Below are 24,297 nucleotides of genomic sequence, written 5' to 3'. Positions count from 1 at the left end.
TTAAAAAAAAGTGATTTGTAAAGCCAGCGAGTAGAAGGTAGAAAGGTGTGATGTAGGATGACTGACTACTAGCAGATGGCTTTTTGTAAATGATAAGAAATCAGATTTGGGCTATGATAAAAGATTCGATGCCTGACAAGTGAGCACTTTCTTTCTAAGGTTGCAGTCAGGGAGCTTGTTTACAATAACTTCTGATGTTGAAATTATTATCAATATGACGATATTTCACACTATAATTATCCCTCAAAAAAAACAGTCTCTTTATTGAAGCCATATGTCACTGCTGATCCACATGAATAAACACAAGACGGCACAGGGTGGAACGGATGTTCACCTTCCCATTGTGCCATTGTCACCTGCAGCTATTGGGTGTCACACGAAGTGTTCAAGCATACAAAAAACTTTTGTTTGCCTGCAGCCTTTTGTTTTCCCTCAGTTATTGTGACTTCTAACAACAATAGTTTTAGTCAAACAAAAGATCTTTTGTGTTCTACCTTTCCTTTGTCACCAGCAGCAACTAAGTGTTACAAGGACGATATAAAAGTGTAATATTCAGTCTGTAAGCTGGGGCCACTGCACAGCCAGAGATTGGCATGTATCGCTGCAATGAAATGTGGTCTATGACTTTGACCTCGTGTAGATGAACACTGGGACAGATTTCTGTAAAAGTGTCCTAAGGTAAGACGGTGCAGAATTAGACAGTCTGGTGCTGCACAAGATTTATGTGAGAATTTGATAATGCATGACAAATCTGGGGTAGTATAAGACTCTCTAGTCGTACTTTACACCTCCTATTAGTTATTATTTTACACAAGAAAACTAGGACAAAATTCTGTCAGATCTGCAGTATTTTTGGTGAGCTACTAAACCCCTTTTCAAAGACCATGGCCTTTTTGTCAAACTAGTCATAGGAGTGCGAGAACTTCCTAAAACCATTTATAAATGTGGTGCACAATTTTTTTTTTTTTGTGCAAATTATGACAGAATTCTGTCGTGGACAGATTGATAAATCTCCCATTTTGTTTTTGTAAATGTTCTGTCCATTGATTAAATAGATTTCTGTGGGCTCATACACACAACTGTAGTTTCCACAGCCCCTGGTCTGCTACAAAATTGCGTTGCACAGCGATGACAGGCTACATAGAAAGGACTGCTTTAATGTGCATGCAGCCATATCACAATCTTTGACAAGTATCTGACATATATATTTTTTCAGTGATTGACACTATTGTCAGAAATGACAATAAATGTGTTTGTGTCAGAGGTCCACTCACAGCTGGAAACTATTGTATATAATCGGTAACCTTGGAGAGGCACAGGCCTGCTCCAACAAGAGGGTGTACATTATTTACAAAGCTGCTTTTTATGCTAGATAATGTGGATTAATAAAAATGATTGCAAATGGGGACCTCGTGTCTAATAAACTACTAACAATTCTATATATATTGCAATGCATGGCACGGGTGCATGCCAGTTTTCTGAACTTTCTTTTGAATATTAATAAATTGGCACTCTACCCTTCATCAGATTGAAATGGCTGACTACAGAGAGCAGTAGATGACACTCATCTACACAGCAAATCTATAGTGTTCAGTTATTGAAGCAGATTGTGTGTAGAAACCTTGGTGGTGCCTCACTGAAGGTGACAAATCTCATGGTATGAAAGAAGTCTATTCACAGGTTTCCACCGACATTTCGGACAATGATTCATAGGAATTAGTTTTTTGGCATCAGGAAAATGGTGACTAGTTGAAATGGTCAACTAGGATGCTTTTCCATTCCACTATGTTGACAAGTGTTTTTTTAATCTTTTACTCATATTACATTGCAGTACCCTTTTCATTTGTACAAGTGGCCCGGAACTGTGTATCACTCTGTGAAGTGCCTGCCAAGCTCTATGTAACGAAGGCAAAATTGTGAAAATGGTTTTGGTTCCTTTAAGGGAGGATAAGATGTCTTGTATGCATGTGTCCACAGAACAGACTAGCATGAACATTTCCATTCCACACTCTTTGTTTTGTATGTGCAGTGATAATTTATCATTAATTGTTTAAGTATTTATAAGCTGTTTTCCGGTGTCTGTGTTTACTGAGGTTGATGGATGAATCCAAATCCACTCGGCCAAGTAAAACAAACTGGTAAGAAAGCACCAGAAATATTGGGGCTGAGGTTTGCTGTTTATTCTCTTCTGTGGGCTTCTTTAGATTATCTGGTCTTTAATCTGATTATATTACACCCCCATTACAGCATACACCAGGTTCACGTCATAGGTTTCTTCTAAAGCATTCTTCTAAGCCTAAATCAATGGAAGCCTTTTCAGATAAAACAAGGGCACCACGGGATTGATGCAGTATGTATATGAGCTGTGAAAAGGGTTTATCGACAAACGCCCCCATAACTATGTACACTTGCCTTGGCTGAGCATGCATGTGTAGTGTTCTGGGGGTAGGTAGATAATCCACTTCTAGTGATGCAGTAAGTCTATGTAATTCCATCATAAATTAGAATAGTTTTACTGCATTTTATTTTTTTAACTCCTTTGTAAGTCTAGTGTTAAACTGGCCAAACATAGGGCGACCTTACTGTTTTGCCAGCTGTTTATCGCCCTCTGTTTACCACAGAAGACACAGAGGGGGGTATATCATGTGGAGAATTTCAATGACAGTTTAACACATTTGGCACATTGCAGCATGTATGGCACGGCTTACTCCACATTTGGCACTATCTCTATATTGGGGTGAGCTAGTAAAAAAGTGTTACGTGAGCTTTTAAAAGTCTGTTGATAAATCTTGCATACATCAGCTTGACAGGCTGAAAACATGCTCCTTTTTCACATGTGGAGCAACAGATTTTTTTTTGTCACAAAAAAAGTAGCAAGAAAAAAAAAACTTTGATTTACAGCTCACATCTTCCAACTTTCCTCTGGTAAATAATCTGTGTCATCCCCTATATTGAGATTTTAGCAGAACTGTTTTTTTTTTTTTCCTACCGTTGTCTAGTGTATCATGAGACATTTTTAGGTGCAGGCAGAGACTGTACAAAGGTGCTGATAGATGAAAGGAGTTTGGAACTTCACAAATAGCTGGATTGAACCCAAAGCCTCACGCGTGGATGACCCTCAAAGGAGCAATCTCATCTGCTGTGTAGATAAAAAGCACCCATGTTTCTGCAGGTCACGGTGCGGGTAGAGTCTATGACGAGTTATTAGTCTAGTATTGCAGCTGCGATACAAATGTCGTCTTCTGCTTGTTTTTCTCGAGCTAAGTTTGAAATAATCCTGCCTGGAATTTATTACTATTGTTGCATAACTTCAGAAAGTTTACACACGCAGCTTCAGGAGAACAAAGCAAGATAAATATCTGCACTAGCAGTGAACAGTTACAGAGATGACAGTATTTGCTTTGGTGTTTACAGCGCAATGTTGTGATTGGCAGTAATGCCTGTACATGGCTGGCTCCAAACTTTATGGAGATTGTAGGCCTGGCACTTTCTCCTTTGTAAATGGTCAGATGCTGTTCTTGTCATCTGAGCCCGTAAACAGGTTTTAGCTCCCAAATAATAATTCCTTCTTACAGTGTGGCACCCGTACCCCTGTGTTATAAAAAAGGATGGTCTTCTTAGCTACATAATCTAAAATAAAACTTTAATCATTTTAATCTAACAATAAGATCATTGTCAACCCTGCTATGCTGTTTTGGAACAGCAGCAATGATGGTCTCATTACCCATGTCTGCTGTTTTACATATTCAGAGACACTAATTTTTTTCTGATTCACTTTCATTGCATGACCCTTGTCTCACGCCAGTCCTAAAAAAGAATAGGTTTGGTGGACTTTAGTTATTCCTTTTTTTTTTCTTTTTACAATGGACATTGGTGTTCACATAGGGTGTGAAGAAATTGTGACAATAAAAATTGGGTATCCCAAGAATAGAAAGTGCTCACACCAAGTCTTCTCTAGATCAGGGTGATCTTAAAGCATTTGTCAGATTCCATTAGTTTTATTTTCAGCCCTTTTGTCATAGCTTCACTTTAAAGGGCATTTATGAGATGTTTTCAGGAATTGTGATAAAATAACCCCCATCAGTGTGCTATCCCTTGCTCTTTTTATCCCGTGCCATGATTGTAGCCAGTCTCTGGCCTCACTGCTGATGTGGGGTATATTGCCATGTTGTTGCTAGAGTTGGGTAATAAACACCTGTTAGTTGGACTGAGGTGGAGGTGGGAGATTGAACAAGTCAAAATTACTTTCCGTAGAATACGGTAAGTAAAATAAAGTTTAACACATGGCAATGAAAAAGTGATACCGTTACAGAGTTAGTCAGATGAAACATTTAGGTATGCTCACAAAAGCTTACAATTTATCAGTGCATACATCTTTTTTTTTTTTTATTACTGTACATTATGTCTGACTTTTAGTCTTGTCAAATTATAGATAAAATCTTTGGCTGGAAAATAGTATAGGGCATTGGTGGCGAACCTATGGCACGGGTGCCAAAGGTGGCACTCAGAGCCCTCTCAGTGGGCAATCCGGTTGTTGCACCATGGCAGAGTTTGCCAGACAGCAATACTCCTGCAGTCTCAAAACTTGCCATGTTTAGCATTATTTTAATGTGGAGCATCCTGGTCTACCTGAGACTGCAGGAAGAGAGAGGTGGTATGGTACAACAAAGTTACTGCTTGAATTGCTGTTTTGGCACTTTGCAAAAAACATGCAGGTTTTGGGTTGCAGTTTGGGCACTCGACCTCTAAAAGGTTCGCCATCACTGGTATAGGGGGGAGGCTGATATAATCAATGCTGAGCCCGCTTCCTCCCACTTGGTAGGTTGGAGCCTATAGATGGAATAATTGATGATAAGCAGGTGTCTAGTACTCGCCACACAAATAACTTGCAATGAGGTGGGATATATAATTGTCTGTGAGGTAATGTAAGAGGAGCAAATGGGGAACAATATTTAATAACTGCATACAGCAAAATGCCAAGACACCTCTGAAGCACAGGAGGTAAGGAGCTTGCTTTATGCTCAGTCATCAGATCTCCTATTAACATACAATCAAATTTACAGATAAGGTAACAACAATGATTTAATTTGTGGTATATATTCATTAATATCTTTTCATCAGTTTTGCCATAAGTTGTGCTGATTTTAGGATTGATGTGTGAGCACATCATCATTCATTCACCTGAATATGGAAATGAAGAGAGAACAATCCGGTTTAAAACATGTTTCTTTAAGTATTGGCCATTATTTGCCATTGACAACTACTTTCTGGCTTGTGCTTGTACGTATAACTTTTTTAATCAAAGATTTGACAATATTTTGTACTGTGCGGTGCTTTTTCTTTCGTTTATAGCATGTAGCTATCCATACTTTTCCTGTCTCCATATCTACACATGAAACGTTGGCAACAAAATTTATCATAAATTATTGGGTCCCACGTACAAGTGTCAATGTGTATGGATTTCTTAAAATCCTAGCTTATCATACATTATTGACTATATAAATGATGTGTAAGTAATGACAACATAGAATATAGGTAAAACACTTGCCATGTAAAGCAAAATTCTACATACATAACAATAAGGTTATATGCATAGTTTACAGGTATGGTCAGCGCTTTGATATGACCCATTACAAACATTTCTACAAATGTGCAGGTACATAATGAGTTCAATCTAACTCTTGCTATGTGGTTTCATCCGCTATCGTTTCCAATATGTTTACTGTGTCGTGTGTGGGGTCGGGTAGGATCTAGGTATGATCTTGTTTCTGATGTATTGACTTTATGCAGAGTGATAAATGGGAATTTTAAGTTTTTTAGTGTAACGGTATGCGACATTCTAAAATAAGTTTTTTCACTACTTGACTATTTTCAAGATTCCTTTTTCTGATGCATTCTTGTCAATCTTCTGTTTTTTGCACTGGATGTCTGTTTAGATAATTTCATCTGTGAAAACAGAAAGCTGACCAAAGGGGCTTCCATTTTTATTTCAAAATTACCGTGGATGTAGAGCAATATAAGAGGCAAACCTTTTGACTGCCCAATGGTAATATGATCCTAACTAACACCTAGATGTTTTGTAGTTTTTTCCCTTTACTTATAATTTACTACATTTTGCATCTGTTCTCTAGGGTTTCATCTTCTGCACTTAAACATTAGGGCTCCCTCTAAGGAATAAATTTCCTCCTAGTATTGATCCCGATTTCTAAGGTGTTTAATTGTACGCCTCTGCTTTTGTGGTGCAAATATTGTTTTGCTGAACTTTGCCCTTGCATTGATAACACCTGTCGTGGTAATGAAATGCCTTCTTACATTTTGGAGCTGCTATTTTTGCAGTCAGTATGGGGTTGCTGTGTACTGCAGCATGTTGAAAACTGGTTAGAAGTTTGTCCAGCTGTTCTTTCCAGTGTCTTTTGAAAAGTTGTTCACTTCTTAAATCTGTCTTCCCTTGAGTATGCCTTTTATTTTATATAGGAACAGATGAAAATGGTTGCATATCCTTCAACTTCCTCAAAAATGGCAGTATTATTGCTTTTGCATATGTTACCCTGACTGTATAGCTTCGTTTATGTAACTTGAATGTCAATTTTTTTTTGTCTTCCAGTTGTCGCTTGAATGGATTTCAGAGCACAGTAGGATGCATTGAAATTTTGTTCTGAAAATCTGCAAGAACTAAGGTAAAGACATTTTCTTTGTGTTTTAGTTGCTGTTGCTGACAATTGGACAATACTGTGTATAAAAAAAGGCACCTAAGTTCATACATATTTGACTGCAGGTCATTGAAGAGGAAGGTGAAGACTAGAGTCTACAGTTTCATGTAGTAGTACAGTAGGTGTGTGTGTGTGTGTGTGTATATGTATATGTGTATGTATATATATATATATATATATATATTTCACTCCCTCACTCATCCCATGTCTGCTTCCATAGAAGCACCTAAAACTCCAGGGCTAGTCAACGTGGCAGCTAAACTTCAAAGTTGTCACAGTTCACCTATATTCAGGATGCACTTCAGGTCATCTTGCTATTGGGAAACCCTCCAATCACAGCTTTAGGTCTTCACTACACCAGAGCACCTTTGCAGGAATAATGAAGGTTTACACTTTTTTTCATTTTATTTCTTAGTACCGATACTAGAAACTCCCTTGCATGTGCTGTGCTCTGCTCTCTACATAATAGATGATAGTCCAGGACAACCCTTTATATTTACTCTACTTTGCCTTGTACCACATTGATCAATGTTTTAGATTGTCTTTACACACTTGAATGTCTCGTGTTATCTTTAATGGGGAAAGGTTTTGCCACACAAATGCTCTAAAATTTTGGCACATCTGGCATAAACTTAACCAAGCAATAAGTGCAACGGTATACACATTGTTCAAACTACAGCAGATTTATCATAGGACCCTTGAATAAATTGGGCAGAAGACTGTTTGTCTGGCTTAGGGGTATTTAACACACACAGTGTGGTCAGCCATCACGGACCATGCAGAGTCCTGTGTCACTGACTGAAATGGGATTCCTTGCATCATATCTATGACACAATGATTTCCTGCTTCCCCTGCTAAACGGGAGCACCAATACTGTAATTAATAACCGTGCCAGTAATACTGTTTAGAGGGGGAAGAAGGGGTTCATTATTCATAATATATCACTTACTACTATATGAGTTTTTGACTCATTTTGTTTTCACACACTAAATTTACAGACGCACTGAAACACGTGGCGCTCGTTCCTGATCGCAAGCATTTAGGTCTCAATACTTAAAGCGATTGGCACCGGAAGGTTTACATATGGAAGCTGTGGCCCAGATTATCAGACAGAAAGGGGCTAGGCGCATATTGATCGGCAGCAAACTGCAAATCTGTGCCACCACTAAGACAGTATAGAAATAATATTTTCGACAACAGATAAATTCTTATTGAATGCTCTGTAGCTGCTGTTTGCCATCCTGCTGTGATCAGGTGTGCAGAAATTCTTCAAATGTGTACATTACATATAGGGAATGCAAGTACAAAAGGCATGAAAGCCATATATGTAGTGGAGTGCTGTCACTTACATGGGTGTTCTGAATTGTCCCTTGTGTTTTCCCTTCCCTGGTGATCAGCGGCCGAGTGTGAGGAATGTGGGAGAGGCTCCGAGCATGGAGTGAGGGTGGGGGAAGTCATTGTACTCTAACAATGCCATCCTTAGCAAAGGCAGAGTCCCCACAGCAACCTGCAGGGCAGGAACAGGCCTGATTGGTAGGGGGAGGGAGTGGAAAATGGAGAGAATGAAGAAGGGTAAGAGAGGGAGAGCTGAATAAGCAGATGAGACTATGAGATAGCAGGGGTACGCTATGGAGGGATTCTGATCACATTTGTTACATGTATTTCAGCAGCCGCTAGGAAAGATGTGTTAGTGTTATCCGTCATTCTCCCTGACATATAGGTGTGTGCGTCATGCATTGTAGGTAGAGTGTATGTGGATAAATGATACATGGCTCGGTGTGAGTGTACAGGTTCCTGGCAGCGGAACATTATCACAATGCCCCATTGTGTTCTTGCCATACTTCCTTTGTTAGTTTGTCCGCTCATTGTTCTGCTTCCTCTGCCCCCTGCTGAGTGGCCTCTCCTTGCTTTGCCTCCGCTAGGAACCTTTTACACTCCCTTCAGTCTTGTGCCAGCAAAGCTTCATGCTGAGGTGAGGGTGTTAATAGGGAGTAAAGGTCTGAACAAACACATCCATTTATTGGCTGCATAGTGTTCTTTTTTCTTAACCTCTTGTACTGTTAATTATCAATATTTTACTTTATTACTTTTTTATTATTTGCGTTTAATGTTACAATCTGTTGTACGAACACAAAGGTCTAGTAACAGAGACTGTGTGTTTTCTAGGCTGTAGCAATATACCAGTAACTTGTTTTTCTTCTACCTGTCATCTGGATTCCTTATCAATATGTTTGCTTTGTCTCTTTTCTTTCCTTATCAATGTTTTCTCCCTTACAGTTAGTCCGGTGTTTTTTCTTTTTCATTAGTTCAGGACAATAAGCCCAGCAAACAATGTTCGCAGTGACAAACGACAATGGCTCTGAACTTTGAGCCCTGAATTTACTTCCTTAGATTGAACTTTCTCCCTTGGCACACAATGTCTGCTCAGTTCTAGTTTGATTCATTGTGTAGCATTCAATGTAATGACACACAGGGAAACATTGTGTTCTCTTTTTCTTAAAGCAACGTTTCAATCTCATGTACATTTTACAACGGATATCGAGGTATTTAAAGGAAATCCCCCCCATCAAAATCAAGCTTGATAAACAAGGGGCACTTATAGATCTAGACACCGTGACTGTGGTAACCTTCTTATAGTTGTAATCCATAGCCTTCTTCCTTCTAAAGTCAATTTTGAAATTGATGCTGAGGGACTTGCTCCTGTACAGTGTAACAGCCTGTCAAGCGACAGCTTGGCTGTAGATGGCATCTGATAACACACCCGTAGCCCCTCTGGCTCATCAGCACAATTTCAAAGTAGATTTTAGAAGGGAGGTGGCCATGAATAACAAATATAAGAAGATTACCACGGTGCCTGGAACTATGAGTAAGTGTCACTGCTTTATGATTTTTTATTTTGGTGGTAGATTTCCTTCAAGACTTCTACTGCAATGTTTCTGTAATTCATCCAGATGACGGGACTAACTTACCTTGAAGAGGAATATTGTCAAAGTGCAGTGCACTTGTAGTTTGAGAGCAAGCCCAAGACGGCAGACAGCTGTAGCTTATTTTTATGCTTGTGGGGCTGAGATTCCTAAGAAGAAGGGAAATTAGTTATGGTGAAGCTTTGCATGAAAGTGCAATGAATGTACCAATGTTCTAATCCTACAAGATCTTTCAAGGTGTTTTGGGACCTCTAATATTAACTTAATGTTCAATTGATGGGGAAGGTGGTCTGACTCCAGGAACCTTTGCTGAAATTTATTTATTAATTTTTTAAGTACTGCAGATTTCCTTTGCTGGAATATTTTCAGAAACCTATATTTCTGAAAAGTGAAAATGCTCTTTCTGGTGCAAGCTATAGAGAGCTTAGTCCTCTTAGTGATGCAGCTGGAAAGCTTTATCCACAGTGGACAGATACTCTACGGAATTGCTGGCAGAGAAGGCACTTTATATACATGCCATTTCATATCATTTTATATTTTTTCATTGAACTAATGAACATGGGATTAGAAATCAATTCTGTTTTGGCACATGGATATTCGCTCAGGTCTACACTGGAGTGCATTTTTCTTACTACTTTCACTGACTTTTATTTCAGTTTTTCTTTAGTTTCATGTTCACAACATACAGAAAGTAAACGATATAACCCTCAGAACCTTCTTTTGCAGTGATTTGAACGTATCTGACTCTCCAGCCAAATCCTGCCCAAACATGGAGGAGGATTCTAAAGATGATGTCTTGAAACAAGTGAACAGTTTAGCTACTTTACAACAGGATCCGTCTCTGCAGGCGAGTCAGGTATTTGTAATCTTTGTGGCTGTACCTTTCTGAAACCGCTGCATTCAAATGAATGGAACGGATTGTAAAATCTTCAATTTTTCTGCAATATATCTTTTAAAAGCTTCGGCTATAGCTTCCTTCCTTTCCATAATGCTGGAATGGTGCCATAGCTTATTTCTGTTCATTGGTATATGAGTACGTACATAACAAGTGCATTCAAATTCCAGAGTGCCTTTCTGGATAGATGACATCTTATTTGTGTAGACTCCCCTCCCCTCCCTTCATGTAATTCCACTAGCCATTATGTGAATATTTATCATACAGTATGCCAAGGGCACTACTGACATGCACATGCATAAGGCCAGAACTACAATCTTTTAGTAGCACTGCAGTTCCTGCTGTAGACCAAAGGAACGCATTGAGGCAGACTCTTTGAATTTTCCTAATGCTTATGCAGTGCCAAGTTAATCAGACTTTCTTAGGGTGTGGTCACATGACGCGTTTAATGCATTCGCAGCAGCTGAAGAGAGATTTGCCTAATTAAATAGCTGTTAACACTTGTGTTTACAAAACACAACTGTTAACATAGTTAACACGCATGTTAACATTGCGTCAACACATGCATTTGTTAATGCGATGTTAATGCATGCACTAATCCAAGTGTTAACATTCATATCTTTTAAACACAAGTTTTAACACCTGTTTAGTTAGGCAAATCTATCTGCAGCAGTTGCAATTAGTTTTTTAAACCACATACCGTAAACGCAACATGTGACCGCACCCTGAAAGTGCATCTGATTTATTAAAGTATCAAATTCTGAATAATTCATTTGCATGAGTTTAATCTTGTGTAGTGTAACTGTGAACCTCTTATTTATTGGCTTGGGTAAGGCAGGAAAGTGCATCAAACCCTTAATAAATGTTGTAAAAGGCATTTTAGATATTGAAGTATATTTTGGCAAATTAATGCGATTCTTGTCATGAACATTTTTGACAATCTATGTAAAATTAAAGGGGATGTCAGAAGGTTAAAAAACATGGCTGCTTTTCAAAAAGTGCTCTGCTTCTGATGTGTTGTATTGCAACCAATTGTCATTCATCCCGATACCGCCATTCTGGAATTTGGAATAAAGCAGACATGTTTTTAATTGTTTAATCAATGGTACTACTGATCGTCCAAGGCAGAATGCTAGGGAAAACAAGCCCAAAAGTTGCTAGCCTTAACCAATACAAGAAAAGGGGTTTAACAGTACATTTCCCTTGGTCTAGAGTTGTGAACATATGGGGAACATCACACTTTGTACAGTTATGTGTAAGTATTAAACCAATATGGTCTAGAAGAGCAGTGCGCTCAATATAAACCTCTTAGCCTTCCACACAGCATACAAAACAATGCTCAGGTAGTTTGGAAAAGCCGAAAAGTTATACAATATAGATTCCTATGTTTTGCACATGATTTATTTGGAAATTTACGTAATCCTGCTAGGGAAATCCAGTACTGGTAGTTATAAGAATTTTGGCAATTGCCTGCCTGTACATTTTTGTTTACTTTGCTGTAGAATTTTTGTTTTGTATGCAAGTTCTATTACCTTATTTTTTTAAATTTAATTCCACTTTCTTCCAATGGACATTGGTGCCACCTAGTGTACATATTGGAGTAAAATGAATGTGTTCTTTCAGTTTGCACCTTGTAAATGATTCTACTGACCATTCAGACTTGTATTGAGATTGTCATGTTTGCTATTAGAAAGATTGGTTGTGGAAAAATGTGGACATTTTTTTTTACTTAAATGTACTAATTTTTAAACCTCCAGACATCCCCTAAACTGTGTTTTATTGAAAGCTTTCTAAATAAAGGGTCTACAACACAAACATTTAGGTCGAAGGACCAAGTGATAGAGACAGAGGTAAGGGAACAAGGAAAGGGCCTCAGAGTCGCTTATTTGGCTCCATTTGACCTAGTTTTGCAATGAAGTCCAACAGCAATGTCCTTGCGGGTACACATGTCCATTCAGTAGCATGAAAATATGATTTTTATATAGGTCTTTTTATACTGTTAGTTCATTGCTGGTTTTGCTCTTATATTTTGCAGGAAGCCTCATTCATATCTAATTCTCCTAATATTGTACCCATGTCTAATGGACGTCAAGAAAATCCTGAACTCAGCAAAACAATGAATGAAGGTACTACTCTCTATTTACACATCTTATACTTTTTTATCTTTATACTCGAGGAATACTAAATTGAAATTAAACTTCATTGAATGAACCTTTATATAATGACTACTGTTAATATGAATTTGGATAGATAAACTATATTTATCTCTATATATTTGAGTTTTGAGTTCTGTTGAGCCATTAAGTCCATTTCTTTCTTAGTAACTTGTCATTAATTTTCTGCCATAATATTAATACACCCCTCTCCTTGCAGCAATGCCGGCCTTAGAGAAATTGCTTTCTAGTGACTGGAAGGAAAAACTTTTGGGAAATGGAACACTTATCAGCAAAGATGTGAAAGGTATTGTCTTTAACCCTTTCATGACTGCTATATACGTCCTATTTGCACATGCCTCCTGCAGAAAGGACGTTTACAAATGTCTTGACAGTGACTTCAAACAGCTATATCTCCTGTACCCTGGAACCTAGAAACACATCTAGGTGTCATATTAAAAAGGCGACTTTAATATCAGGATTTTGTATGGATGCTTCACAGAATCTGAGATATCCACTCTTAAAGTTGCAATAAAAAAATTAGATTTCTATTTCCGAGATTTCCGAATGTTACTTTAACAGTGGATATTTCCTTTTCTGTGAAACATCCAAACACAATATTGACAATATTAAATACTAAATTATAGAGCAGTCTCCTGATTAATATGACACCAGATTTGTGTTTGTAGGTGCCACGATTCAGGAGATATAGGTGTTTGCAGTGTGCCCCCCTCCAGCTTGTCGGCTGAAGGCAGAATGTAGAAGAAGCTGCAGGAAAGACTTGGTTTGTAGAAGTACATGCACCCTCTGCATCTGTAGCTTAACCTGAACTTATTTTCGTAAAAGTCCGTCAATTTTCCAATTAAAGTTTTTAACTGTAGGAGTTGTGAAAGGAGTTGTCTCATCAATCACATTGCTCCTGATATGAAAAATATTACAACTGTTTCTGTGTTGTGCTGCAGTTCAGCTGCCAGACAGGGCCTCCTTGCTTCATATTTCTGTATGATGCAAGGACTCCTGTTTACTGCACCTTGTTGCATCTGTGGAATCTGACCAGCACACAGGTCCTTTTCCAAGGATTAAGCACATTATTGTGCGGTCGGCGTTAGTCTGTGCCCTTGGGGGATTTTCATCTTGATGAGGTATTCTTAATTATAGGTAATCGGTGTCAAATTGTTTGGTTCAGGAGCCAGTTACAAGACCTGAGTTGGCCGTATTCAGCGCTGAAACTATACAGTGGATTGAGGTGGTGGCAAAAGGCTACATCCACTGTGTAGTAGCTGTGCTGCAGGTCATCAATATAGAAAAATAAATCCCAAAAGGTTAGACAGTCCCTTTTTAAAAGCATATTTGAGTGTTGCATAAAAAAAATGTTTTTTAATTTTGGGTTCACTTTCCTTATGTTTAAGGCACCCAGGAAAGCTTGGCAGAGAAGGAGCTGCAGTTGTTGCTGATGATCCGTCAGCTGGCAGGATTGAGAGACCAGTTGCTCAGTGCCCACTCTGAACATAGGAACATGGCCGCTATGTTGTTGGAGAAACAGCAGCAGCAGATGGAGCTTGCGAGACAACAGCAGGAGCAGGTGAAGAAACACTGTATGCGGCACTAGTGGCTACTATTGTCATATGTACTGTAGTACTTATCTTCCATGTTTTTATAATCTAGATCGCCAAACAGCAGCAGCAGCTTATTCAGCAGCAGCATAAAATTAATATGTTACAACAGCAGATCCAGGTAATTCTCAGTTTTTATCTGCAATACAAATGTACCTACCACATGCAGTATCTAAGAATCTTGACAGAATTTCACATTTCCATTTTTTTGTGGACTTTGCAGCAAGTAAATATGCCATATGTCATGATTCCAGCATTTCCACCCACTCAGGCAGTTCCTTCAGATCCCCAGATTTCACCTCTTATGCAGCCAATTCCTTGCAAACCAGGTGAGTACATCATAATGTCTGAAGAGAGCTAATATTAAACTGTTTGACAATATTACACATTGGCCCACATTTATCAAAACTGTGCAGACTGCACTAGGTGCAGTTTTCCTGTGAAGTGTGCGTCAGATTAATGAAATGTGGCACACAAGTTCTTTATGTATCTGGAGCTCCCTGCATTGCTCCGACAGAGTGCACCAACTTTTTTTGGTGCCCCTTTAACATAGGCTGCCGGAAACTGCATGATAAATGTGCCGCACGGTCCAACTGTGCACAGGAACACCTTCAGTGCGAAATTTTGTGTCGAGTTTGGTATAGTGCAGCGTGCACCTTAAAGTGTTGCGTGCACCACAATGGTGTCTAGGACACTTTAGAAATCCTTGTGCAAGCAGTTTGCACTAAATAGAATGTGCAAAGCCAGACAAAAAAAAGTCACAGGGGCTTTAATAAATGTTGGCTTTATAAAACCCTGATACAACAGCCCTTTGTCACTATGTGTTGCTAGTATTAAGAACTATCAAATGTAGAATAAATGAATATAGATAATACAAAACCAAATGAAATAAAATTGAACACTGTATACCTCTAACATTGGTGATCCAGGCTTTGGCACTCCTGGTCTTTGCTGTAAACACTGTAGTCACTCAGTAGTCAGGGGCTCTACTGCTCATTTCTTGGGTCTCCTGCTGGTGCCACTAGTGCAAAACCTCCCTGATAAATGATCTGGTGTTTCGTATACCACTGTGAGCTTTGAGAATAACAAAGCAGGGTCACCACTCCACTAATTACAGTGGGCTGGCTGTTCTTGTAATGAGAATAGCACTTTCATCGCCCCATTACAATGATTGTTTGTTATTTTTACAGTGGAATATCCCATGCAGCTGATCCATAATCCTACACCAACAAGAGCCTCTACTACAGGAAAACCGGTAAGATATTGCAGTAAAGCCATTTGAATTGGTCGAAAATAAAAAAACAAAAACATGAACCATAAAATGAGGTTACGGTTCAGTTCAAACTAATCTCTGTTCCTTACCTCTATTGAAAAAAGCAAAGAACGGAGGTTTAAAGGAGTTTTCCCATGAAAGAAAATTCTCAAATCTCAATCTCCTAGTGATGTTTACACAATAAAGATCATTTTTAACCCCTTACTTTACAATTTTACTCAGGAGTTAAAGCTGCAATTCAACCATCACTCAGTGATGCTTTCTAAGCAGAAACTTCATGGTTCCTCTAGTCTGTGATCTAAAAATGTGGTTAGATTATCAGGGTATATACACTTTTTATTTGGCTTCTGAATATTCTACAAGTATCTGACACAAAGAAAGAGTGATGAGACAGATCAGACATGAGGTGATGAGATGCATATTACACACTGTCAGCTATGCTACATCTCTGCTCTCGTACTATCAGAACAGCATAAGTGAGGTAATGAAATGGAATATATAACATACCTTTTAATTAGTTAAAAACCAATTCTGCCTATTCAATTTCATATTCAACACAATAAGAACGCATTCAAACGTGCGTCTACCCCATAATATGATAGCCTATAAGTTCCACAGAGAATAGATGAAATGGCCTTACCAGATAGATCTGAGGACACTTTGCGGATGGGTACATGCTATGCTCACGTTCACACAAGGAGTTTTCATTTCTTTGAAATGAACGTGAGCATAACGTGTACCCAACACCAAAGTGTCCTCAAATCTATCTGGTGAGGCCATTTCATGTATTCTCTGTTGCGTTACATATGCAGGTGTGAACCCAAGGCTTCACACACGATCGCATTATTGGGTAGACACACCTTTTGAATGTGTTTTTTTTTTTGTGTTGAATATGAAATTGATTAGGCAGCGTTTGGTTTTTAAAGATCATGAATTAAAAACCATGTTTTATATTGTATTTCATAATTTAATTTTTATACCCCGGTGGACTGCAAGGCATTTCATTATTTGGGAGACTGCAGGGCATTTTGGTGCTTGGGGAAGCTGTGACCAATGCATTTCCCACACCAAGCTTATACTCGAGTCAATACGTTTTCCCAGGTATTTGTGGTAAAATTAGGGGCTTTGGCTTATACTCGAGGATGATAGATAACTAATTGATAAAGTTTAGTGTGTGGTTTGTGTGTGGCAGCAACATCTGGGGTTATCATACACTCTTGTCAGATAGATAGAAGCGAAAGATAGACATAAATATATAGGGGGAGATTTATCAGATGTGTCTGTGAGCAGAACTGTTGTGGTTGCCCATGGCAACCAACCATAGCAAAGTGCTCTTTTTCCCAATTTATAAAATGAAAGCTGAGCTCCGAGTGGTTTCCATGAACAACTAGAACAGTTATCTCAGACACTGCTGATAAATATCTCCTATAGATCGAGAATTTGTCACGATAAATGACCTGTCATCAGTTCTGTTCAGTGTATGAATTTTTTTTTGTTTTGTTAACTGACAGTAATGTGAACTTGGCCCTTTTCCCTTACTCCCTTTGTCTTTTTCTGTAGGAACCTTCTCAGCCTTTGAATCTCACAGCCAAACCCAAAGCGCCTGAACAGTCGCCTACATCAAGTAACTCTCCAAATGTGAAACTCTCCCCATCAGCAAGCAATGGTGTTGGAAGTAACAGAGATAATTCATCCAGTCCTACAAGATCTAATCTACCACTTGGTATGTCTGCAGTGTCCCACAAATGGTTCATATCTTGGTTTCCGGTTTCCTTTATGACCTTCCATTCTTCTGTAGAAGAAGCAAAGTCACAAATCTAGACTAAAGTGTCACAAGTGAAATTGTCTCCTGATGGGGTTGAGGTCTCAGGCATTCATAACCCCATATGTCATTGCCACTGTTCTGCTGAATGTATTGATGAATTTATTGATGGTTTCATATATCCTATGGCCTCTAAGATTTATTTCTGAAACAATATCTAATGATATTATTGCATACTTGTTACTTTGTAGTTGTGTATCGATAAAGTGATTTATTTCCTCCTCAGGTTTCTTGGGTGAAGGAGATGCCATTACTAAAGCAATACAAGAAGCACGCCAGCTTCTTCATGGACAAAATAAAACCCCAGAGCAACGTGATATTCACAATGTTAAGGTGACTGTTGTAGGGGTCTGTTTCTAGTGCACATCCATGACTTTAATTTGTGGTTCTCTGGAAATTTGCTTACCGAGAACTATGTTGTTGTTTTTTTTTTTTCAAAATACTGTTGCACGATATTTGCTCTGGCATTTATAACGCTTCTTTGACCAATGGTCATTGGTGCCTGAATGTCCAGGTCAATTTTTGCAGTTCTGTTATTATACGATTAAATCTTTGAAACTGTTTTACATACCCTAGAATTTGTACTTGGGCTTTTTTCATGACATATGAAACTTTAACTTACTACTACTACTTACTACTTACTACTACTACCTACTAACTCCTTACTACTACCTACTAACTCCTTACTACTACCTCCTTACCAGTACTAACTACCTCCATACTTTTATAACTAAAATGTAAAAAATTGTGAAAAGTGCTTTTTTTGTAATTTTTCCTATTAAAAATACATTGAGTGGTAAATGTACAGAAACCTTTAAAAAAAAATGTTATAAATATGTACAGTCAATCCATCAACATCTACAGTTCTGTTTCTCTTAGCCAGGCACTGGCTATATACGGAAAGGGGTGCAGGCACTGTCTATATATACGGAGGGGTTTGCAGGCACTGTCTATATATACAGAGGGGTTTGCAGGCACTGTCTTTATATACGGAGGGGTTTGCAGGCACTGTCTATATATACGGAGGGGTTTGCAGGCACTGTCTATATATATATATATGGAGGGGGTGCAGGCACTGTCTATATATACGGAGGGGTTTGCAGGCACTGTCTTTATATACGGAGGGGTTTGCAGGCACTGTCTATATATACGGAGGGGGGTGCAGGCACTGGCGATATATATACGGAGGGGGGTGCAGGCACTGGCGATATATATACGGAGGGGGGTGCAGGCACTGGCGATATATATACGGAGGGGGGTGCAGGCACTGGCGATATATATACGGAGGGGGGTGCAGGCACTGGCGATAGATATATATATATATAGATATAGATATATATATATATATATATATATATAGCAATCCACAGATATGGCTATATATATATATATATATAGCAATCCACAGATAATATTGGGCTTTGGTCATGAGAATTGTGTATTTCTTTACTAGTAGTAAAAGCCAAAATATGACACATTTTTTTGAGACTTGCATTTCTCTAAATTTTAAATTTATTTATTTATTTTTATGAACGAAACAACAAAGAATAGTGAAGTTCATTCACTTGAGTAGGAAAACCATACATTTGGTATTCATGATCAAAGAACGGTGTATAAATGGTTAATTTACTTTTGCTATTGTGCAGCCCACATGATAAGAAACCATTCACCGACGATTAGAGCTACACGCTACATTCAGAAAGCAATAATTTCATTCATTATAAACATTACTTTGTGTGTATCTCATAGGAATTGTATGAATCTATGCCTCAAAGGGAATTTCAGGATGAGTCTTCTCTCCAAGAAAGTGAGGAATCTTTGCTTCGATGCGGCATGGACATTGATGGTAAGAATTGTATATGACTGGAATCGCACTACTATTGGTGCATCTCAGTAAATTAGAATATCAACAAAAAATAATTTTTTTCAGTAATTCAAAAAGTGAACCTTGTATATTTTATAGAGTCATTACAAACGTTTTAAAGTGTTTATGTTGATTATGGCTTACAGCCAAGGAAAACCCAAAAGTCATCTCACAAAATTATAATATTATGTAATACCAACTTTTTTATTTTTTTTTAAATTCTGTATAGTAAATACAATCAATACTTTGGGTTGGGGCTCTTGCATGAATGACTGCATCAATGTGGCGTGGCACTGATAGCACTGCAGAGGTTGTTATGGAAGCCCAGGTTGTGTGATGGCAGCCTTCCGTAGAACAGGGGTCTTGTTCTCACTAATGGGTGGAGTGGTAGGTTGAGCATGCCAGAGGTAGATGTGCTTGGCAATTTCCAACACTCCCCTGTTATTGTATGGAGTGGCAGGACATTTGCGAAACTTATCATTCCACCCAATAGTGAGGACAAAACCCTTATTCTCCAGATTGCTGGATGGCTGTGTCTCACATGTGCATAGGAGAATACAGCATTTCAGGTACTTGTGTAGCTGATGTCTGTGTCTCTTAAAGGTAGTAGATAAAGCACAAGCACTAGTAATGCTTTACTATACATTACACACACACACACATGCACAGGTAGTAGTGACAGAAATGGTTACAGAGACCTGATGACAGGTGTTCTTTAATTTTTTTATTTTAAACAAAGCAGTGTTTGGTTTCTCCACATTCCCTTCTCAGAGATATTGTTCTTGTTTAATGACAATATTATTATTTTTATTATGCAGTTTTATGTGTTATGTGTTAATCTATCGAACTATATCTTCTTTCCTTTGTCCTAGGATCGCGCCACTTCTCTGACAACCGTGGCAGCCATATAAAGAGACCAATGAATGCTTTTATGGTGTGGGCAAAGGATGAACGGAGAAAGATCTTGCAAGCATTTCCAGACATGCACAATTCCAGTATCAGTAAAATTCTTGGTAAGATTTTTACTATATTGGTAGATCTTGGTGTACAAGGTCAAATGATATTGCATTAATTCCAATGACTGCAGTCAGACTACACCCAGGCGAACCCAAGTTTAAACGAAAATGGAGTATCAATTTGCATGACATAAGTGGTAGAAAATAGTCCCGGTAGACTATAGTTGGCCTATTAATATTAGATGGTTTTGACAAATGGCTGTAGCTTCTTAAGTTCTAGACAAAAGCTGATATTGTACTTGCTTTGTTTGAAGGGGGCAGAAGAGTACAAGTTAGTCTGGTAAAAATAAATTGGTTGATACTCAGGTTGACATGGCATATGCCGAGCCATTCATAGTATTCATCTCTTGTTCTGTAAATAGTAATGTAAATATGGTATGATTCCATAGAATCTCCCACATATATTTCAAAGCTAATTTATACATTAGCTTAACAAGATATGTTTGTGATGTTCTATTTTTTTTTTTTTTCTTTAGGTTCTCGCTGGAAGGCTATGAGTAATTCTGAGAAGCAGCCATACTATGAAGAACAGGCACGGCTCAGCAGACAGCACTTGGAGAAATATCCAGACTATAAATACAAACCACGACCAAAACGAACTTGCATTGTCGAGGGGAAGAGACTGAGAGTTGGAGAGTACAAAGCTCTAATGAAGAACCGAAGGCAGGATTCACGCCATGGATACATTCTCCCGTAAGTATGTAAAGATAGAGTTCCTTCTTTGTAATTAATATGTTTTCGTAATGGTTTTGTACATTAAAGCATTTATTCACACTGCATTGGCTGTCCATGTATCACCTACTACGCAGTGTCTTGTTTCATGGACCGACCACAGCACCTCCGAAATGTAACCATGATAACAGTTAGGCACTGCTGTTCTGCTGTCAGGAAGAAGGGGATGTTCAGTCTTGTCCACTGTATTCAGTCCATGACACTACACAGTCTGTGATTTGTGGGCCAGCCACAGAAGTGTGAATCTGCTGGAAGGAACATTAAAATGTACAAAGGAATGATAGATGTATAAAGATTATGCTTCCACCGTTTCTTAGTTTTCAGGATATTTTGCATGTTCCTGAGGCAGTTTGGTTTAATCTCCTATGTTCTCTGCAGAGTTACAATATGGAACTATTCCACTAGAATAGTTTGGCTTGTGGGTTTATCCTAGTGCAGGCAAACAACTGGCTTTAGCCCCAGTACTTTACCTATACAGCCAGGCACCGGACAGTGAAAGGGGTGACATGGTGGTAGTCTATGTACTGATCTTGTTTGTCCAGCATGGCAATGCCAGGGCACTGCGCCAATCTAGACACTTGGCATAGGCTTTAAATGCAGAATAACCCCTGACTGTTGCTATGTACACTGTAACTAAATGTTCACATGTTATAGATGGCTTAGGGAGCAATGCCCTATTATTCAGATCTACCCTTTGTAGCAATGAGCTGAAGTACATCACAACTTCCACATTATTCTAAGAATACTGCATCTGTGTGGGCACATTGCCCTATAAAATGAGCTTCTATTGGAGGAAGTCTTTGATAATTGAGACATTTTAATTAAAATAAGTACAATAGGTTTTCCACATCTGTTGGACATGGTCTAATGAAATCATTGCTGCGTGGCAGATCTTTTGTGCCCATCCTAATTAAATAACTGAAGGGCACAAAAGGGAAAGCCAAGGAGATGTTATTTCATTAAACAAGACACAATAGGGGAACAGTTGCTTCTAAATTGGGCTATCACATTGTTAATAGGTTATCAACATGTTTGAGCTTGTAGTGAAAGTTTTATAGCAGCTTTGTTCCTAGCCACTAAGTACACTGTATTGACAAGTACCAACACATAATCCTCAATCATACAGAATATTTTTTTTTTATGAAGTCTGTCTACAAGTCTGTGGACTGCAGAAAGTTTTCGCTGGTAGCATTTTCTTTAGTCTATGGGAATATGCAGCCTGATTTGCTTTCTATAACAAATGGCGTGCAGCATGGAGTACTCATTGTCAGCCTGAGGGTGACAGATTTCTCTCTACATCATACAGTTGTATTCATCAGAAGAATTTCCTGATGTTCATGTCAAAGAGGTGTCTCCACCCTGATGTGAATGGAGCCCTTAGGCTGATGCTTTGTCTACGATATAAGTGTAACTGCAGTATCTTTATGATTCGACTCAAGCTTTAAAATACTTTTGTCTCATGAAAAATGTGTGAAAATGTTTGCCATCAGTTATGCTCACTTTGAGAATGCTGATTTGTCAATGAAATCTTGTTTTTCAGCTTTTAATTTTTCAGTTTTTTTTTTTTTTCATCAGATCCCCTGGGTCAATGGCTAGTCCTCCATCACCATCTGGATTCCAGTCCCAGTCTTTGACAGGAATGTCTCATCTGTCCCCTCCTGAGATATTCCAAGCTAAGGACGGTAACTTGCCAGTAATAGTGAACACAAGGAGTCTTCAGAATCCGGATACAAGAGGACCTGTACCACATATGCGTGAACTCTGCAGTGACTCTGAAGACTCGATCAAGAGTGAAGGAGAGCTTGTAGTGATAACAGATTGAGAAGAGGCAGAGAGCATCGCCCTTGGGAGCTGTTATGTAAATAGAGACAAACCTTCAGATGGACATGTCGTCTGTCCTCACTGTCTGTTCTACTTGGACGGGTTGTATACTCACACATGGAAAGAAAACCATTAACATAAATATCACATAAAGCTGGATTACAATCCTCTGGAATGCTTATGCACTTTTAGTTAGGCGCTAGACACAAAGCAATTCTGCTTATTGTGAAAATTGAGCAAATGTGGAGCAGCAAAGTGATTCTCTGTTGCTGTGCATATGACAATTCTTTTCTCTTGCAAATAAGGCAAGATCTCTCTCAAATAAGAATGGGTTTTGTATATTATCTGTATTTTCTTCTTAATTTTTGACACTTGCATTATGTGCAAATGAGTGAAAATGACCAATTCAACAAGCATTTTAGTAGTGTAAAAATGATGGCCTCCACCACTGTTCCCTCTACAGGAGCAGTGACCTAACAGGCAATTCACATGGCCTACCATGATTTTATAAATGAAAAGTATTGTTGCTGAGATTTTTTTAATGGTTAATTCAGAAGTGTTCTCATAGATTTAATGAGGCCTAAATTCAGGCAGTTGTATAATGCATTGTCAGCAAGTGATTACGAGGCCTCTGTATGGTTCGAGGGTTGGTTGTCAGACTGGCACCACCTACTTAAATGAACGAAAACCCTGGTTTGGAGCTATGGAAGTTTTATATGACGTCTGTCTTGTTTGGTAGGTGGTGTCCCAACAGCGGTGTGCAATCATTTTTATTTACATCTCCATAGTGCCTTATTGAATGTACTGAAGAGATCTAACCTAAGAACCCATGAATCTCATACCTCACACACAATAGATATATATATAGTAAATGTATGTATATTTTTATACCTCTGTAAATATAGCTCAAAGATGGATTTTTTTTTTATTTTGATAAAGAAACAGAAAATAACTTAAATTTGAAATATTTCTCTAGTTCCCAGTTTACTGTACAGAATAAAAAAAATAAACTGTCAACATTTTGTGTGAAAGCCAAATCTCTCTGAACTTCTTGAATTTATAGCAAATATTGTATAGAATATATGTTGTGCCATAGTCCAGTGTAATCCATTTGGATACATGTGTGCACAGCAGTTGAAATACTCCAGTCACATTTTTACGATGTGGTAAAGTAGTGAAAAATCCTTTAAATGTTGGGTAATACCTTTAGCAGTACAAGGAATGAAATGAGTTTCTAGTATTTTGATATGAATGACCTACAATTAATTGGTTATCAGTATAAGGCTCCATTCACATGACCATATTGGTGTGATATGACTGCACAAAATGTGGCCAGATCACGACCCCCCATAGAGGTCTATTAAACCCGGTCACAGTGCAGTGAGCACAAAGTGTCCGAGTCAAGCAGCCTTAACCACAAAATATAGAGCAGCTCCTGTTCCTAAAAATAAATAAAATAGTCTGACCAGTGCTC

General features: G+C 38.5%; 1 protein-coding gene across 4 annotated transcripts in view; it reads left to right on the top strand.

Moving 5' to 3' along the window:
- The window catches only part of SOX13 (SRY-box transcription factor 13), a 31,588-nt gene extending 7,728 nt beyond the window's left edge, over nucleotides 1–23,860 (top strand). Inside the window, exons 2-15 of one of the 4 annotated variants that reach the window (XM_072137578.1) lie at nucleotides 6,605–6,677; nucleotides 10,361–10,481; nucleotides 12,565–12,655; nucleotides 12,903–12,989; nucleotides 14,092–14,264; nucleotides 14,348–14,416; nucleotides 14,519–14,624; nucleotides 15,486–15,550; nucleotides 17,129–17,291; nucleotides 17,617–17,723; nucleotides 19,140–19,236; nucleotides 20,127–20,267; nucleotides 20,747–20,963; nucleotides 22,578–23,860. In XM_072137578.1, the coding sequence (XP_071993679.1) occupies nucleotides 10,404–10,481; nucleotides 12,565–12,655; nucleotides 12,903–12,989; nucleotides 14,092–14,264; nucleotides 14,348–14,416; nucleotides 14,519–14,624; nucleotides 15,486–15,550; nucleotides 17,129–17,291; nucleotides 17,617–17,723; nucleotides 19,140–19,236; nucleotides 20,127–20,267; nucleotides 20,747–20,963; nucleotides 22,578–22,824 (1,641 nt within the window). In that variant the 5' untranslated portion in view covers nucleotides 6,605–6,677; nucleotides 10,361–10,403 and the 3' untranslated portion in view covers nucleotides 22,825–23,860. Of the gene's footprint in view, nucleotides 1–6,604; nucleotides 6,678–8,178; nucleotides 8,283–10,360; nucleotides 10,491–12,564; nucleotides 12,656–12,902; nucleotides 12,990–14,091; nucleotides 14,265–14,347; nucleotides 14,417–14,518; nucleotides 14,625–15,485; nucleotides 15,551–17,128; nucleotides 17,292–17,616; nucleotides 17,724–19,139; nucleotides 19,237–20,126; nucleotides 20,268–20,746; nucleotides 20,968–22,577 lie in introns of those variants that run through there. The other 3 variants (XM_072137576.1, XM_072137579.1, XM_072137577.1) reach the window with 3 other exon arrangements.
- The last annotated feature ends 437 nt before the right edge of the window (nucleotides 23,861–24,297 follow it).

The sequence above is a fragment of the Engystomops pustulosus genome, chromosome 2 (assembly GCF_040894005.1).
Source record: "Engystomops pustulosus chromosome 2, aEngPut4.maternal, whole genome shotgun sequence".
Classification (NCBI taxonomy): Eukaryota; Metazoa; Chordata; class Amphibia; order Anura; family Leptodactylidae; genus Engystomops; species Engystomops pustulosus.
Note: the sequence above shows the minus strand (reverse complement) of the source record. Positions and strands in the feature narration are given on the sequence as shown.